Genomic DNA, 19,556 nt, shown 5'->3' with positions numbered 1-19,556 from the left:
AAAGAGCAGCAGAGCAGGTCTGAAGGGCTGACTGGTCTACTCCTATTTTCCACATTTCGATGAAATGTTGAAACACAGATTTTCTCTTTTTCAGTCTGGCCTTAAAGGATCACTTGAACACAGAACAGACAGGAAGAACAAAATTTCATTGGGGGAACCACAGATCAATCATGGAACTCATCTCAGATTTTAAATAGACAGTGAACTTCAATTAATCCAAGCAACTTCCTTTTTTGCTCTGCCCTTTCCAAACCAAGCACAGTTAAGAGAACATCTGCCCTCAAACGTATACATTTCTTGACAGCAAGTCATTTTCAAGAACAGGATCAGCACATTGAGTTGAATAACCATCCAATACTTCATGGCCTAATCCTCCTTTTCTGAAAGACACTTGGGATTATTCCTTAAACCCAATCATACTGCGCCCTCTCATGACAGTATTGACCAATTCCACTTCAGTTGGTGCAAAATGGTTGATCACAGTCAAGCCATGGTTGCTCGACCGGAATTATGACATTCAAATGATGACAGACCGTTCAAGACCCACTGTCCATTCTGTCACCTTATACAACACAACATTTACATGACAGTCCTGACTTGAAAGCCACATAACTGTCCAGGAGAGATGAAAGAACAGGTGAAGAACCCAAGACCATTTGCAAAAAAGCACCTTGAAAATTCCTCTCCAATTCTTTTCCTTGACTGATACCAGTCTCAGACACCAGCTGAAAGCAGCCTCAAGCAGAAGCCTGCAAATAATTGCAGGAATTTAGATTAAAGAGAAGAAAATATGCTGGCCTACTGAAAATTATTAAGACTCTGATTATTCACATGATATCCAAACAATTCCTGTCCTCGAAGTCACTGGCAGATTTTTTTATTTCAAGTCATTGATGGGATGTCGGCAACACTGACTAGGCCATCATTTATTCCACTTTCCAAATGCCCTGGATAGGATGGGGGTAAGCTATCTTCTTGAACTACTGCAGTTTTGAATGCAAGGGCGTCCATATATCTCTTTTGGAAGACAGCTCCAGGACTTTGACCTGATATGAGGGAAAGACCAGCCATATCAGTTTGCTGCTGTGCAATGGTGGAACTAGAAGGTCAATGGTGTGGCTGTGCTTATGTTGCCTTTGTTCAACTTGGTGATAGGAGTTGTGGGTTTGGAAGATGCTGGAGAACATAATTGTGAGGGACCAGTCACAAGCAATTGTTTCAAAATGAGTGACAATATTTCTCAACCTTCTTTGCAACTTGGCATAGAGGACACCATTACCAGTATCAGTACACCATCACCTCCATGCTCCTCTGCAAATCACACCCCATCCCTGACTTGGAAGTGATGATACCTGGCACTATTAGTTCATGTGACCAGGAGAAGAGAGATGATGTGCACAGGGAATCTCCAGGAGTGTTTTGGGTGGAGGGGTGGCCTGTATCTGGCACTTATCCTGGAGGTCAGTTGGTGGCTCAGTGCCATTGTCATTATTCAAGTAATCCAGAGACTCAGGCTCATATCGTGTGGACATGGTTACAATCCCAACAGGTGAAATCTGAAGCAATGAACGTCTGATTTTACAAGTTTTCGATTGTTCTAAAATCCAACTGGTTCACAAGAGTCCTTTGGGGGAAGGAAAACTGTCGCCCTTACCTGGTTTGGCCTAACATGTGACTGTAGAGACCAAGCAATGTGGTGACTTTAAACCACCATGTGACATGGCCCTAGTCAGCCAGTCAGTTCAAGCGGGCAAAGAAAAGAGCATCCAACAATATCAACATCTCATGAAAGAGATTTTTTTACAAGATAATTCTGCAAAGTAGAGCTACTGTTCCCTTTGGCAATGGGGATGCTTTCAGCATGTCATGCTTCCTCTGACGGCCTGACCTTCAAGAGGAAATAGGAACTCATGAACCCATGATCTGGTGTGAGATGCAAAACATGCCCACATAACCCACAAGCTAATGTGAAAACTCTCACCAGCTTTGCAAGAGAGATGCTGTGGCACAGTTGGAAAACAGCAAACACCAAGACTGGATCAGAGAATGGATTCAAGGAGAAGTAAACGTTTCTGCTTCAGAACAAAAGGAGGGTTATGACAGAGGGAAGGCATTTCTGGTGAATTCATGTCAGCAAAATTGTTGTAGGCTGAGATGAACTAGTTCGGCACAAGTGGAGCACTTCAGAGAAGACCACAGACAGGGAACTCGAGCTGGTTTGAAAAGGAGCAGTGGTTAAGTACTCAAACAAAAGGAAATGGAATTCAACCGGAGGAAGTTCCTAACTTTGAAGCTCAAATTGGTATCATCTCTGTAGAGGAAACTACTCTGTCATTGAGATCTATCCTTGTTGCATCTGTTATTTAAATGGGTTATTTACTGCAATTTGCCTCCTATTTCATGTTTACTTCATGCTTATTTTGGTTTGGTTGTGAAGGCACAAGTCTTTGCTCATTGGATCAAGTGTGGCTAACACTGCAGAAAAATTCTAACACTGTTCTTTCTGCTATACTGGTTCAAATTTCTAGTAATCCCTCCTTTGCACTGTGAAGTACTTTCGACACAAGGACTGGACTGGTTCAAGATGATGGCTCAGCAACATCTCAAGGGCAATGAGATATGGTCAATAAATGTTGGCCGAACCAGCACAACCTACAGTCCAAGAATGACATTTATGAACAAAATCAATTCACAACTTGAATAAAACACCATTGATCATGCGCAGGAAATAACAGCTGTTTAAGATACATTTTCCATTACTCTTTTGTTTCTCTAAGGAGTGACAACTGTTTTTTGAACCTGGACCAACCTTGACTTTTAAATCCGTTTGACAAGATCCTACATGGAATTGCTGCTGCTTTAACTAAACTGAATGGAGAGTCAAACAAAGACAATGCAATAAATTGGCCAAGGGCGTGGGTAACTGTAGAGTAGTCAGTGGGAGATAGGAATGTCAACCTCAATTGATATTTGAGAGGACAATGGCTCAGATTCTGGAAACAAACAGGTTGCACTGACAGAAAGTAGCAAGCTCGAGGCAACTATTTACCAAGGCAGCTCAAAAGTAATTTGTCTAATTAATTTTGTCATTAATTGGGAAGATAAAATTACAGTTGCGACAATTGCGAAAGAATTCCACTTCGGAACGAGCTGGTGTATAAATTTCAGCCTGACAAATAACCACCAGAGGTTACTGAGTGTGTCCTGTTGCTCAGTATCAAGACCAAAGGCAGTCCTTGGATTGCGAACTGGTTCCATGTGAAGTCTGCGCCCAAGGGGTTTTGTCTGCAAGTCTACAGGGCAGGACAACGTAAAGCAGCCATTTTTACATCCAAGAAATGTTTCTTTGTCAGATATTGAAAATTACAACCTGTATGGGATGACACTATTCATTCAAAACTTTGTATATCGAAGACTCCATGCACGTTGTACTGAATTGGTGGTAGGAGCTCAAAGAGAAGAATGAATCACAGCATGATATAATCACAAACCTCAGTTTGTGTGGCTGACACACCTTGTAACATTCATTGAGCATTCCTGGATGATAAAGAAAGACACGTTGGCAACTCCTACAAAGAAGGAAACATAACAAAATCACTGCACACCAAGCCCTCACAATGTGGTAAAGACCAGATAATGTGTTGTTTTAAGGATAAAATTAGTCAGGCTACTGGGAGAACATCAATGCCCTTCTTCAGAGACCATGGGATATATCATGTTACCAGAGAGGTTTTGGTTTAATGATCTGAAATAGACCTGAGGACGTTTCTGCTTCTTTTCACTTAGTCAAAATGATTCTTATCAGACATGGTCCTGGAAGAGTTCCAAAAAAGCTACAAATGATAAACAACTGCTACAACATGAAGTGATTGTCTTTCTGGTCAGAAGAGCAAGCCAGTTGGCTCAATAAGCTGCAGCAGAAACATTTACTGTTTTCTGAACTGGTTCCAACTCTGGCTCTCAACATGCATGGGAACGAGACAACCAAAATCTCCGAGATCTTTCAACTGACTGAAAGAATAGAGAAGATGGTGTTGTTCCTGGGTAGGACCACATCGGTTCACTAATGTGAGCCAAGGAAGCAGTCAGTTCCTGAATTCCAGGTTGCACAGGAAACGGAAGGTGGAAATAGCAAAAACGTTTGCTTTCATCTTTCAATCTTTTCTTGATATGGGGGGAAATGCCAGAGAGTTAGAAAGAAGTAAATGTGACACCTTCATTCAAGGAAAGATGCAAGACATTCCAAGTAATTAGAGTCATAGAGATGTACAGCATGGAAAGAGAACTATTGATTGTAGTGCCACTGATATTCCCGTTTCGCAGTACGCCTGTCAAAGAAGGACAACACTGAATAATAGAAATAATTTATTTACGGTAATAGTCATGGACAAATGTCCTTTACTGCCTCAAACCTCTAAAATACATTGTACTGATTATTATGAATTAAGTTGAGACCCTTTGTTGTGCCCAACCTTATGACTTCTGACTGAACAAAAACAGGAATTGCTGGACAAATTCAACAGGTCTGGCAACATCTGTGATGAGAGAAACACAGAGTTTACCTCTCAAGTCCAGGTGATCCTTCTTCAGATCACTGGTGAAAGTAAGTGAGAGGCAAATTGCTTCTGGCAGTTATAGAGTCATAGAGATGTACAGCATGGAAACAGACCCTTCGGTCCAACCCGTCCATGCCGACCAGATTTCCCAACCAAATCTAGTCCCACCTGCCAGCACCCGGCCCATATCCCTCCAAACCCTTCCTATTCATATACCCATCCAAATGCTTTTAAATGTTGCAATTGTACCAGCCTCCACCACTTCCTCTGGCAGCTCATTCCATACACGTACCACCCTCTGCGTGAAAAGGTTGCCCCTTAGGTCTCTTATATCTCTTTCCCCTCTCACCCTAAAGCTTTGCCCTCTAGCTCTGGATCCCCCGACCCCAGGGAAAAGTCTTTGCATATCTACCCTATCCATGCCCCTCATAATTTTGTCAACTCCTATAAGGTCACCCCCTCAGCCTCCAACGCTCCAGGGAAAACAGCCCCAGCCTGTTCAACCTCCCTCTATAGCTCAAATCCTACAACCCTAGCAGCATCCTTGTAAATCTTTTCTGAACCCTTTCAAGTTTTACAACATCTTTCCGATAGGAAGGAGACCAGAATAGCATGCAATATTCCAACAGTGGCCTCATTAATGTCCTGTACAGCTGCAACATGACCTCCAAACCCCTGTACTCAATACTCTGACCAATAAAAGAAAGCATACCGAATGACTTCTTCACTATCCTATTGACCTGCGACTCCACTTTCAAGGAGCTTTGAACCTACATTCCCAAGTCTCTTTGTTCAACAACACTCCCTAGGACCTTACCATAAAGTGTAGAGGTCCTGCTAAGATTTGCTTTCCCAAAATGTAGCACCTCGCATTTATCTGAATTAAACTCCATCTGCCACTTCTCAGCCCATTGGCCTATCTGGTCAAGATCCTGTTGTAATCTGAGGGAACCTTCTTCGCTGTCCACTACACCTCCAATTTTGGTGTCATCTGCAAACTTACTAACTATACCTCTTATGCTCGCAAAATCATTTATGTAAATGACAAAAAGTAGAGGACCCAGCACCGATCCTTATGACACTCCACTGGTCACAGGCCTCCAGTCTGAAAAACAACCCTCCACCAGCACCCTCTGTCCTCTACCTTTGAGCCAGTTCTTATCCAAATGGCGAGTTCTCCCTGTACTCCGTGAGACCTAAACTGGCCATCAGTCTCCCATGGGAAACCTTGTCAAACGCCTTACTGAAATCCATATAGATCACAGCTACTGCTCTGCCCTCATCAATCCTCTTTGTTACTTCTTCAAAAAACTCAATCAAGTTTGTGAGACACGATTTCCCATGCACAAAGCCATGGTGACTATCCCTAATCGGTCTTAGCCTTTCCGATTACACATACATCCTGTCCCTCAGGATTCCCTCCAACAACTTGCCCACCACCAACATCAGGCTCACTGGTCTATACTATTCTGGCTTGTCCTTACCACCCTTCTTAAACAGTCTTCCAGCACCTCACCTGTGACTATCGATGATACAAATATCTCAACAAGAGGCCCAGCAATCGCTTCTCGAGCTTCCGACAGAGTTCTAGTTCTAGGTCAATTATTTTAACATCAGTGACGGGATGAGTTTTAGAACATCAAAGACAAAAGCTTACATGTATTTGTAGAGATTTCAGTTATTGAATAGAGCCAGATTTGTAAAAGGCATATCAAATTCCACAAACTTCATTGGACATTGTGATCAAAAGAACAGAGAAACTCATGAAAAGTTTAGCGGATGTTATCTATTTAAATTTTAAGAAAGCTGACAAACAATGGCATGAAACATTGATTAATAAATCTGAGCTCACAGACTGAGGCTTAGAATCAGTATAATAGAATATTGACTGAAGGACAGAAAAACAGAGATACATGGAATCAGTGATTTGTTTTTGACTGACTATGGCTGACAGCTGTGTTTGCCATGGATTAATACCAAACCTCATAATTTTAACATATATATGACTTTGAAAATGGTAGACAGTGTAAAATTTCAAAAGTTGCAAATGATACCTAACTTAAGGGTGTGGTAAACAATGACACTAATTACAAATCAATTGCAATCCAAGATCGAATTAGATAATGGAGCAGAATGGAAGGTGAATGACAGGCCTCGTTTAAAACAGACAAGTGTGAAATGAGCCGTTTTGACAGAAAGGATATAAAAAGATAATATAATCTTCACAGCATATTCTAAGGAGCAAGCAAGGATCTCGGAATTCATGTAGAAATTTCTTCTAAGACAATATATAACAAAACAATAGTTCGCAAGGCATAATGGAATCAAGATTTCATAAACTGGAGGTTTTGAGCTAAAATCAGCAACAGTGAAGTGTCCAAATGTGATCACTGAACTTCAGCAAAGATGTGAATATCTGTCAGAGAGTGCAGAGGAGAGTTAGCAGGTGTTGCAGGGATGCAGAAATTAAGCATAAGTGTTAAATTAGAAAAGATGTTGCTATTCTCCATGAAACAAAAGCAGTGAGGGGAGATTTCTTTCAAGTGTAGAAGAATATGACAGATTTAGAGAAGGTACACAAACAAAAACTATTTTTATTACTGTTGGTGAAACATGAGGGGACTCAAATATTACAATGTGGACCAAAGATACAGGGGGAATAAGAAAGAAATTCTTTTCAAACATGGTGATAGGCAATACCTAGAACTTGCTGCACATAAGGTGGTGGAAGCAGAGAACGTCAATGATTTCAAAAGAAAGTCACGTGAGCACTCCAAGGGCAGAAATGTGCAGGGCTGAAGGGACAGACTGGATGCTTCTCAAAAAGCTGGTGCAGTCTTGATGGGCCAAAAAGCCTTGTTTACTGCCATTAGATTTTTTTTCCATGTCTGCCCATTTACCTCTCAGTTTTGGAAGGTGGAAAAGTATTTAAATTCGGTGACTGAATAATCTTGCGACACTTGGCTAAGCTTATGACAATAAAATGCAAGGTAGTGGAATTCACCTTCATCTGTGCCAAAGTATTTTAGTTGATGCCCTGCATTATCCAGCAATGCAGGATAACTGTTTTCATGAGCAATGGCAGCGAAATCTCAAATTGCAAGTTCTAAATTGTTTTTGGACACACTTCAAATTTCCAAAACAACCCTTATTGAAGAGGAATCAGAGGTAATCTCAGTCACAAGACGATAAAGAGCCATAAGAAGACAGCTATGAAGTGTGCAGAATAGGGAAAGAGCAGGCAAGGATGGTTTTGTGGGGGTGGGGGAATACTTGGATACAACGTTCAGTGAGCCCATGCAGACAAATTAGTCAAATACTCTCCTTTGTGCTGCATGATTTGATTGCCTGAAAACGGCACACCATCAGTTAACCATTTCAGAAGCACAGCATATGGGCACGACCTGTTTTTGAATTACAGCTCAAACTAAATTGGAAAGACGAGAGCATAATTGCAATGCCACTTTAGAAATATTCCAAAGACCCAAGCTAATGCCATGGGGACACAGGATCAACTTTTACCACAGAGGCTGGTGGAATTTAAAATCAGTTACAAAGTCTAGAAATGAAAGCTGGTCTCAGAAGCGGTGACCATGAAACTAACATTGATTGTTGTCAAAGTCATATCTGCTCCGATAAAGCCCTTCAACGAAGGGAAGCTGCCATCCTTATCTGTTGTAACCTCCATGACTCCAGATCTACAGCGCACTGGGGGAGGACCCTGAACTGCCTTCTGAAATGGCTGAGGAAGTCACTCAAGTTCAAGAGCAATTGGAGGTGAGCAACAAATGCTAGTCTTTGCCCACAACACCTAAAGCCATGAAATGACTTGTTTTTTGTTCTTGCTCAACTCTCAAGGATTGGTTTCCACTCCATTCCAGAGGCCAAACCTGAGCACTTTCGTATCCATTCGTTCAGAGGTACACAAGCAACAAGTTACTGGGAACAACTCATTACCTGTTTTGAGTCCCAGTGGGAAGAGCAAATTACGCCCTGAACATACTCCGGCTAAATTATTCTCACCTTGCAAGCTCACTCGGGTATGAATAGCTCATTCGCAAAATCTTCAATTAATGCCTACTTTTGGACCACAAACTATTTAATACACTCACTCATTAAGCAGAAGATTGCATTATATATAAGAGAGATATATTCCCTATCAGCTAATACCACTATTCAAGGAGCTCACAACTGATTGCCGATCCTCCCTCTCTCCACCTACTTTGGTTCCGTAACCCTTCAAAGTTTTCGTTTGCACAAGTCTACCAAACCTAAATGTAAGATGACAAATTCACTGAACATAAAATTCACACCCAGCTGTTTATGGGACAAAGTTCCACTTCATCTGTTTTAGGATGAGATGCTTGTACCTTACCTTCTTAACGACTTGCCCCTCATGTAAGGGTTATGTCCCTTGTTGGAGCCTCCTCAACTGGTGCACACGGTTCCTGTCTTACCTCTCAACTGTTTCCAAAATGGAAAAAGACCGAAGGCAAAAAGCCAAGTGATATATTATGTTAAATCTCTCCTCGGAATGTAACCTTTGGAGCACTAATGCAGGTGGCTATGTATAGTGAGTATAAATTGGTGGGAGGGTTTGTGATGAAATAAAGGCATGAGCTAAGCTGTCCACAATTACAATTTAAAACAAAGCTGAATGAATTCAGTTTCACCTAACCCAGGGTTCTGTGCACTTGGCGATTTTTCTCCGATGTATTAAATTCAAACACGTAATTTATAAGTAGAAAGCAGGAATGATCAGCAGTGCTTCGCCTGGAGGCCCACTGAAGATATTACCTTGTAGGGTGACGAAACGTCTAGAAATGAACCTTCCAGCTCAGTGAGCAAACTTACATCCAGAACCTCAACCTGAGCTACAAATCTTCTCAAAACTTGCGAACACAATAGAATTCTCTGAGCTGTTAGCCATTTTTTTTCTAAATTAACTGGTACAAGAGTTGATTTCAAACAAGAAATGTGTGTAATTTAAGCCTCTCAAATCAACCTTCAATGTTGTAGCCTCCAGAGGTTTGATTCCTCACCAATTTAATAACTGCCCTGCTTCAAACTGAATTATTCTTCAAGCAGCTGCTTTGCTCCACATTCTATTTCAAACATTTGGCCTGCCAATTTCCAAGATTTCAGGCTCAAACAGTGATGTTCTGGCACTTCAAAAACAAAAGAGTCAAAATGAGGAAAAGCTAACTTTTCAGCCCTCAACTTGTACAAATGGGGGCAGAGGTGGCAGAGGAGGTGGTTCGATATTGGACCCTTTTTGGTGTCTCATGAACAACAGGTGCAGTGTCAGTATCATGTGGAAGCTCAACTTTGGGCCAAGCAGCAATTTCTATTGTGTAACGGGGGACTTGAGTTTGGGACCCAGCACGACTCAAGGATATTGGGGAAGTGGTGACATGACATTCATGTCACTGGAGTAGGAATATCATTGGGAGGAGATGTCCTATGGCCAGGAGGTAGTGCCCCTTCCTCTGGACCTGAAGATCTGGGTTTATATCCTGTTCTTCACTAAAGATGTGCCATATTATGTCTGAACTGGTTGACTGAAAATACTAATACGCAAATGCAAAGAACAGTAAAACATGTTGAATGACCGAAGTTCTTTGATTTTTGATTTGAGTCTCATGCTCTGAATTCCAGTGTGTTTGCTTGCTTTGCTATGCTGAGAAATGTTTTAACAGTGCTGCCTGCTACTTGGTTAAGCTTGCTAAACAACACACCATCAAAAACCCGAGTCATATTATTACATTACAAGTTCTGTGTGAAAGCAAATTATTACCTTAACCAGTCGGAAATATGCAACTCTAACAACTCGCACTCATTTCAAACAATAAGGCTGGGCCAATAACCCTGATAGCAAATTCAATATGATCCATGTTCCTGTCTGTCAATCAAATATATGTCCATCAATAACACTACCAAGTTTCTTCAGCAGAGAAAGATGAATATCCTACACTGTGCTCAGGTTTGACTCTTAAGCGTAAAGAGGAATTAAATCACCTCTGAAGGAAGTTATACGGAATTCAAATCGAGAAATGAGATCTGCTCATTTTTAATTACATTTTTACTTCATCAAAAAACCTCACACAACTAATTCCCTTACTCAACTGGTGTGACAATTTTATAAATAATCTTTCGAATACAGCAATGAGATGAACAATTATCGTGAATGATTTTGGATGGTTTTTGCGTGGCATTCTCAATAGAAGTACAGGACTTAGGAAGGCAGAAATTGCTGGTCACAGAAACAGGCAACAATATGTTTGAGGGGTCAATGAAATTGGGAGACAGGACTAGAATTTAAATGAACAACGCCAGCAAGTTATTTATCTGGTTTCAAAACGCTGATTACAGCAGCCGTTCGTTCATCCAATAATTTAATGAGCAAAACACTGGCCCGAGATCTTTAAAGGAACTGCAGTTAAGAAGCAAGCTACAAACTGGATATCAACAGTTTCCACAGCTTTTCCAAAGATCAATGGAGAGCTATAACATGGGAATCACGATTAAATCGAAGCATGAGCCAGCCATTTCTCCACTTCCCATCCTCAAGCATCCATCCTTCCAGGTCAACTCATATAATAATCTAAAATTCATACTGATATTATGTCAATGGTCTATTAACACATCCCCAACATGCTCTATAAAAAAACTTTGGACAAAAAAAAAAGCAACATAAGGTAAAAGTAGGATAGCTGAACAGAAGCTTGTTGAAAGGTCGAGGTTTTGAGGTGTCTCCTAAAAAGAAGAAAGCGGGTCAAAAGTTTACGGAAGTAATTCCAGAGTTTAGGACCGAGACAAGGACACCACTAGTGAATCAATGGAAATTAAGGATTTCAGTGAGGCCAAAGTAGGAATGCAGAGACCTGAGAGCAAGAATTAAAGCATTGGTGGAGCAGAGCCACACCAAGTCAATCCACACAGGTGCAAGACAATCCGGCGACGTGAGAAACAAATGGAAGGCAAGAAGTGAAAGTGAATAAAAGGCTAACCTTTTGTCAAAGGAACAATGAGAACATCTGTCTCTCCAGTGGCTGTTAAAAGCGAAGACATTTGTCACAAGTGTCTTTCATTATAAATTCAAAAATCAATTCCAAAATGGTGTCTATTCATCCAATGTCAAGTTGTTAGTAAATTACAAAGTTGGTTCAAAGTTGTAGGACTCTGTCGTACTTGGGTGAGGTCATAGCTGGAGAACTGTGCATGATTTGGTTCTCCAGATCTGAGGAAAAACACAGTCTTTGAAGGGTAAGCAAGTAATACTGCAAAGGTTTGACAGCTTGGTTCCAAGGATGAGAAGGTTGTTGCTTTCTCAAAGGGTCAGCAAATTGGGCCTGAAACATCTGGAGTTTAGAAAAATGAACCACAATCTCATTTGAAACATGCAAGATTGCCAAACAGATTGGTGGGGTGTTTATGATGTTGCTTCTCCTGGCTGAATTTCTCAAACCTGGGAGCACAACCTCAGAGTAAGGGGTCAATTATTTATATTTCTTCAACCACAAAATTGTGAATCATTATAATTCTCTTTCCCAACTTCAACAAGTATGCTAAAGACTGAAATTGACAGCCATTTGGTATCTCAGGAAATCAAATGACATGAAGAGCACACAGGAAAGTGGAATTCAGCTTGCACTATACTGAAAGGCAAATCAAGTTTCAGGGCCAAGTAGTCTACCCAAGCTCCCATTGTTATGTCCTTGAGAGATTTAAGTGCTGCTTTGTATTCAAACATTTAAAATATATAAAGCTTAAGGAAGCATGGAAGGTATCTTAAGGCAGTGGCAGAGGGACCAGAATAACTAAGGATGACAGGAACTTAGCTGCACAACTACCTTGGAAAAGCTGAGGTCACTCTCCTTGGAGCCAAGGAAATATATAAAGTTAAGACATGTTTAGGCAAAAAAGAAAAAGGTAAGTCGTACTCATTAGTTTGGCATACAACGATAGAGAGACATAGATTTAAGATTTGAAATCGAGATGTCATGGGCATTGGGACAAAGAAGAATTTATTTTCCCACAAGGGTACATGATCCAAAACATGGTGCTTCTCTGGGTGGTGGAGGCAGAAAAGATCAATGATTTCAAAAAGAAACTGGATGAGCAGAGGAGTGCGACTAAGTAGACTGCATTCCATAGAACCACCAAAACTCAATGGGCCAAATGGCCTCCTGTGTGCTAAAATGAATCCGTAATTGTACATCAATTGCTTGCAAATATTTGATATTCATTTGAAACCTTGTAAATAGATATCAACTAAAATCAAAGTTGTGATCTAAGTTACTGTGTCCTTACAATTTGATGTCTGTAAATAAATAAGGATAAAGATTAGCTGCTATATTATCCTTCACCAACTGGCTTTCTGAGGTACATTCAACAAAGCCAACTCCATCAATACTCAGTAGCGAAATGGCACACTGCATGCATGCATAGACAAGGCAGCTCACAATGTTTGTAATCCATGCTCAATGCTCAATTCGGTGGGTCTCACCAGTACAAATGCAGGGATTCTGCAAATGGCCCAATGGCTGTGAACTAGAAAGAATGGGGGCAGAAGAAACGTTTCTGCTCTTGGCTGTTACCTTGTGATCCAAACTTCAAGAGGCGAAGTGCAAGAGCTGACTTTCCCAGTCAGAAATATTTCAGCTGGGAATGAAGACTTTTGTAGTGTTCAACTGCAATCTGCTCATTTCCATGAAGAAGTTTGCTTCATTTATCCAACCTTGCACAAAGGTCTGGATACAATACAAACAAATCAGAGATTGTCAGGGATGTAAGCTGCTCTCCTTGATTATCTACAGTGTCCAAGACATCCTACTCACAACAGTAAAATTCATTCTTCATATCATTAAGATAAATGATTGGGGCCTGGGGCTGACAGTACTCATTAGCCAAGCTTGGACTTGGGAAAATGACTAATGGGGCAAATCACAGGGAAGCTCTAACCCCAATGAAAATTAAACCTCATAGTGAACATAAGAAAATTGGCTTTCAACTACTTCCTCTTTGCATCTCTATCATTCCTTGGCATTGACTATCCAACAGAATTTTATAACTAATTTGCAGTGCCACTTCCTGTAACTGTGTTACGACCTTAGAAAAACTTCAGTTTATTCATATAATTCATGTGGAAAAAAGCATTATTATTCAGCTTTTACAGCAGTCAACATTACTGGTCACGTAACTACAACAAGAACATCCTGCACTAACATGTGCTTTCAGCAGCTTGTCCCTTTATTTCACTATCCAGTCTTTCTCCGGTGAGAGGGTAGTTACAAATTGACAGGACAGTTTTGACTCACTCATTTATTTTTCTTATCTATTCTGAGATACTATAAAACATCACTGTTGGATGATTTGCAAAAATATTGAGATAGGCTATTCCAAGAAATTTTCTCCACAGCCTCACGAAAACTTGATGGTGAAGTGAGCTTGCCAGGATGAAAGAAGACCCCTGTTGAAGTTTAGTAGCACCCAATGAGTCTTCAAATAAGGTGCTGGAGTTCCAGCTGCTCTCCAAAACCAGACCCAAGTGTCCACTTCTCAGAGGGGAGCTCAGAAAAATTAATATTAACACATGATTAACCAACAGGGCTGTACCTTGTCGTGTTCTCATCTCTCCTCTTTGCCTTAACAGTCAAAAGCCATTAGATAGACATCTTCTCCTTCATGCCTTTGAGATAGTGAAGCCAATGCACAGCTGCAAGTCTCGTGGAGCTCAAAAGGTTTTACAAGAGTCCAGGTTTTGCATTCTGTTAAGATTTTGGTGAATTGCAAATGAAATTGAACTTTGGTAGACCCTTGTTCAGTGGTGGAGATAATTCGAAGTTAACTGCACCAACTATGTGACATTTCAATATCCCACAGCAAAGTCTTTCCTCTGTCAACACACCAATTACAATTGTACCTCGATACCCGACAACTGCGCTTGGAGGGTGTGAAATGCCAGTTGGCACAGCACTTGCATTTCCTCATACCGGAGGTCAAATTGTAATTCACACAAAAATAATGCATTGTGCAGAATGCAGCCAATGTGATCAAGTAACATAAAGGCAACAGATCGATGAAAGAGAGATCTCCTCCTCCCTCAAGTAGTTTTTAATGTTTACAGATAGAACCACATGCGAATAACTTTGAGAAACATCAACAGGTCCAGCTGTGAATTTGCTGGCCAGCTTTCACATCAGTGTACCCTCTCTTACATCCTGACCCATGTCGCTCCATACATCTGGAATATTCCTCATCCATCACCTTTCAACACCCTTTTGAAAGCACCTCAAAAGCAGGTATTTGACCACACCTTTAGTTCCCCTGCCTGAATCTCACCAGGACCTATGTCTTGCCAGATAAACTGCATTTACCATTTTACACAGAAAGAAACTGAACCCTCGGCAGGATGAGAGCTTTGAGAATCTGATTATTTGCATAGAGCATACAATGGTCTTCATCACTCCATCACACTGTACAACAAAACTCTGCTCTGAAATCAGTCTGCTGCTTGCAATGCGACCAATGTGGGCGATGTGCTATACTCCCTTCCCCTGGGACCTCTCCCTGTGTCTGGTGCTACCCACAAAAACACAAATGGCAAAAAAGCAATAACTTAATGCTGCTCTCGACACATGATTCAAAACAACCAGTGCAGACCCTGTCAGAAGGCCTGCGACTGCCTTGGAAGCAGGGCACGGTGTACTGACGACAGACTTGTGAAGTGAGGGAATTGAAGGGAATCATGAACTATCATTCACTTACTAACTCCGAACAAGAACTAGGTTTTATTTGGTCCAATTTATTCCACAACCTTTTTTTTATACAAAAAACACCACGACTGACACAGATCGTTTGAAATTGGCAGGCTACGCCAGAAACCCACTTCTAAGGACCGTATTTTGTTAACGCCTCCTGAAACGAATCTGGGCAGGCACCTTCGAGAGGTTAGTTCCAGAAGACTGCACTGTCACGCAGACATGGCGAGCACATGATCTCTGTGTGATCAGCTAAACAAACCCATCTACTGGGCGAGGAACGAGAAACTGGGAGATGAATGAGCCCGGTCATGCGTCTCGACCAAGAGATTTCCGTTTCCTAACCCCCACCTCCAATTCATGAGAGTTGAAGCCAACGTTTTAAAATGCTTGTTGATTAATGAGCACCGTCTAATCTCAGCACCACAGAGATCTTCCTGCACCAGGAACCAAGGTACTTTCAGTGACAGATTTGAAAAAAAAAATGAACGATCCCGATTATTTTCGGTGTGCACGTGTGGAAGGTTTCACGAAATGCTCGGCCCCTAATATTTTTCATACCATTTTTAGAATTGCATTCGTCATAAAAAGCAATGCGAAAACCAAATGCTGCAACCAATCTGCAGTCAAAATAGCTCCAGTCAAAAAAAAAACAATGTCCAACTGGGTGACACTGTAACAAGTTGTAGACGAGAGATTGACACACTCTCTCCCACCAAAGCCCTGTCCTCGCCGAATATTGCTACCAATTTAAATTTAAGGTGCAAATTGAAACATTTAAGGGAATAGACAACCACACTTTTAAAATTGTGACTGAATCGCGAACGGGCAAGAAAAACAAACCCGAGGAACAAAAAAAAATGGGCTAAGGAGCATTTCTGACGTGTGTGTCATAAACATGATCACATCCCGACAGATGAGAAGGAGAGGCTGCGTTTGAGCGTCGCTTGGCTGTCACTAGCTTTGAGACGGCGGAGATGGGTGGATACAGACTGACAGCTGCTTCATTCCCACTGTAGCCCACAGCCTCCCCAAAAGAAAATGTCCGGGGGGGGGGGGGGACTGCAATAAAAGCATTTACATCTACCAACCTCGAGCAGACAGCTTTTTGGTGTTAATGATTTTCGCTGCATATTCTTGCCCTGTTGACAGCTTCACGCATCTGCGGACGATCGAGAAAGCGCCTCTGGATTGAACAGAAACAAGACACAATGTAGCAGAGAAAGGATGTTATTTTGCAACCATAAAAAAGATCACAGATTGTTGCGATGTTTTTTTTTCCCCTTTTGCGGTAAAGGGGAAGGAGGGTGGTTAGTGAAGGTTTTCTCTGAAGCTGCTGCAAAGGCATGGGGGGGGGGGGGGGGGTGAGGTGGGGGAAGGTAGTGGGGATGGCAGGAGAAAGACACAGGCGGGAAAAGGAAAGCTGGGACACTTACTTGCCGAGCTCCTCGTAAAGCTGGTATTCATCGCTGAATCGGGTACACGTTCCAGTCGAGGCCATGTTGGAAAAAATTGCAACTCGAGATTGCAAAGGGAGGGAGGGAGGGAGGGAGCCAGCGCTTGCTACCGGGCTCCGGCTGATTGACAACTCGGTGCAGCGCCTCTCGCGAGATGGGGAGGAGAAACTGGGCGGCTCCTTCTGATTGACAGTCTGCAGCCCGCAAGCATGACATTCACATCGGGGGGCGTGGGGATTGGCATTGCTCCTCTCAAAACCTTGGAAGATGCAGTCGCGTCTCACTCTAACGCTGTCTCACTGGGGAGAAACTGGTTGGTTTCTCCATGCAAGCTCGGAATGACCCGCGATCATTCAGTGACCTCCCCCCCCCCCCCCCCAACAAAAGAAACAACAACAAAAAAAAAATCCTGTAACAAGAAACACTAAAAGCTGCAAAACAAAACACACACACTGCGGGTCACCCAGGGGATCGGTGGTCGCTTTCACCTCACGCAAACCCTCCTCTCCGCAGATCGCTGCGATAAGTTCCAAGTTGTTTGCTTTAAAATGCAAACGGAGATAAATTATTTCAAAGAAGCAAGATCTCAGTTTTAAGAAAGGTGTCAAAATTCAAGAAATACGTGTATTTCTTTTAAAGTCCTTTTTAAAATCTCAAAAACACAGCCACGTCGCGTTTAATGTGTCATTTCTTAGAAACGTTACTTCATTAATGCTTTTGAAATTTGTCCTCGCATTTTCTTCGTTTTTTAAGTGAGCAAAAAACTCCACGCAGCTTTTAAAAAAAAGCTGCTTACTTTTCTAACAACGATACCATTGAACCTGGGATACTATACCATTCAGACTGCATCAACTCCACAATTTGCGACAAGCGAGGTGCTCGGTTTATCGATTAACGGTTTCTTAAACCGCTTATATACAGAAAGCATCTTTCTCTGCAATGTTCCGAGTGCTTCATAATTCGTTCAATACCTTTGAAGTTGTCAAGTCAATCTGAGCACAAGATCATCCCAAGACTACTACGCAGACAAAATTAACCATGGTGTTTTGGTGATTTTGCTCAATAGATCAACGTTAACCAACCTTTAAGTAACTAAAGGTGATAGAACAGGTCGAGAGAGCACAAGTGGTAACAAAAGCATCCACCATTTCTGGACATTTTCTGATCAACCTGTTTGGAAATGTTATGCCACACCTGTGAGGCAGGCATGAGTTTAACCCAGAGGCTCAGAGGGAGTAACACAACTACTGTGCCGTATGAGACCCTATATCCATTTTTGGTTTGTTGATAGGGGGCACAGAACATAACTTCAGTGAGTTCATACTCACTGGCTCTTATCTCAGATGATAATGAGACCTCCCGCTGCGGGGATGTGTACAGTTTTGGATTAAGGTTGGGAAGGATGTGAATGCATTGGAGACAATGAAGAAGACATTTCCAAGAATAGTTCCTGGAAAGAGCCACTTCAGCAGTGAAGGTGGAATGGAGAGATTGGGACTGTTCCCCTTGGAGGTGGGACAAGCTCAGAGGAGATCTGAGAAAAGTTTTTCACAATCAGGAGGGGGCTGGACAAAATAGATATGCAGAAACTGGTCCTGCTCTTCAAAAGATTGAGAACCACATGGGACAAAATTTAAGAGTTTAGCAAAATATGCAAATGTGAGGTGAGAAAAAGCTTTTTAACACAGTAAGCCATTATGATCTGAAAGTGTGGCAATTGCAGGGGGTCAGCTGAGGCACTCAAATAGGTCTGATTGGCGATTAGTTTAAAAAAGAAAACGTACAGGGTTACAGGAAAAAGGCACTTTAGTTGCCCAGAGAGCCATAGAGACATGATTTGCCAAATGGTCTCTTTCTCCACTGTACCAGTTCTGTGATTCTGATAGAGGACATTCAGAGCCTCAATTCAACAGCTTACAATTGACAAAGAACACATCAAACAATATAGCACCAAACTGCTGGCCTCGGCAAAAAGTGCTAGCGTCTGGAGTTGGGGTTTGACACCTTCCTGTATCGAAGGCACATAGAAACCAATGGATGAGCAATAAGATTAGGCAGTTTGGCCAATCACTTGTCGGACCTGCTCCATGATATGATTCCTGACCGATACCCCATCTCAACACCATACCTCCTTTCTCACCCCACACCTCGGTTTAATAATCTGTCTCTTGCTCAAATATATTTTGTGGTTTGGCCTCCAGTGCCTTTTGTCAGAGTTCCACAACGTTACCACCGCTTAGTGATCATATTGTTTCTCATCTCAGTCTTAACTAAGTCAGACAATCTCTTGGAAGTCATCTTATTGGCACAGGTTTGTTCGCCTTCCAATTCTCGTGGTTCTTCTTCGTTCTCTTCTTCCAAACAAACATGTTCTCCCCTTTCTTCAGGCTGAAGCACCATCCCAGCAACCCTCCTTGAGGTGGAGAAGGAGAGTCCTCAATAGCAACCTCAGCTGGTGATGGGACATGAACCCACATTTTTGGCATCACACTGCTTTGCAAACCAACTGTCCAGTCAAGGGAACTCAACCGACACAATGTGAATGCAGATACCAGCAAATTGAGTGGCATATCCACAGCACTTTCCTGTCCAAGCAGACTTGAAGCCAGTCATCTCTCAATCAAAAAACTGAGATCTCGCCAAACATCATTGCATCTTTGGTAACAAATCTTTGCCAAAACAACACTGTTGCTGACAGAAGAAATGACGGACGCAACATTATATTCACCTGATGAACAAGCAGTTTGGCTTTCTGCAAGGAAAAGTGGGTGGTCAGGTGT

At 41.9% G+C, this 19,556-nt stretch overlaps 1 protein-coding gene across 50 annotated transcripts in view; it reads right to left on the bottom strand.

Annotated features, from left to right (window-relative positions):
• camk2b2 (calcium/calmodulin-dependent protein kinase (CaM kinase) II beta 2) overlaps positions 1 to 16,910 on the bottom strand; it is a 264,708-nt gene extending 247,798 nt beyond the window's left edge. For 33 of the 50 annotated variants that reach the window (XM_043681403.2, XM_043681412.2, XM_043681409.2 and 30 more), the window contains exons 1-2: positions 16,756 to 16,910; positions 16,411 to 16,505 (exon numbers count right to left, since the gene is read on the bottom strand). In XM_043681403.2, the coding sequence (XP_043537338.1) occupies positions 16,411 to 16,505; positions 16,756 to 16,820 (160 nt within the window). In that variant the 5' untranslated portion in view covers positions 16,821 to 16,910. The remainder of the gene's footprint in view (positions 1 to 16,410; positions 16,506 to 16,755) is intronic. The other 17 variants (XM_043681441.2, XM_043681437.2, XM_043681444.2 and 14 more) reach the window with 1 other exon arrangement.
• Positions 16,911 to 19,556: the final 2,646 nt, after the last annotated feature.

The sequence above is a fragment of the Chiloscyllium plagiosum genome, unplaced genomic scaffold (genome assembly GCF_037043375.1).
Source record: "Chiloscyllium plagiosum isolate Xiang-an unplaced genomic scaffold, Cpla_swu_hap1 HiC_scaffold_48, whole genome shotgun sequence".
NCBI lineage: Eukaryota > Metazoa > Chordata > Chondrichthyes > Orectolobiformes > Hemiscylliidae > Chiloscyllium > Chiloscyllium plagiosum.
This window is presented reverse-complemented; position numbering and strand designations above follow the sequence as displayed.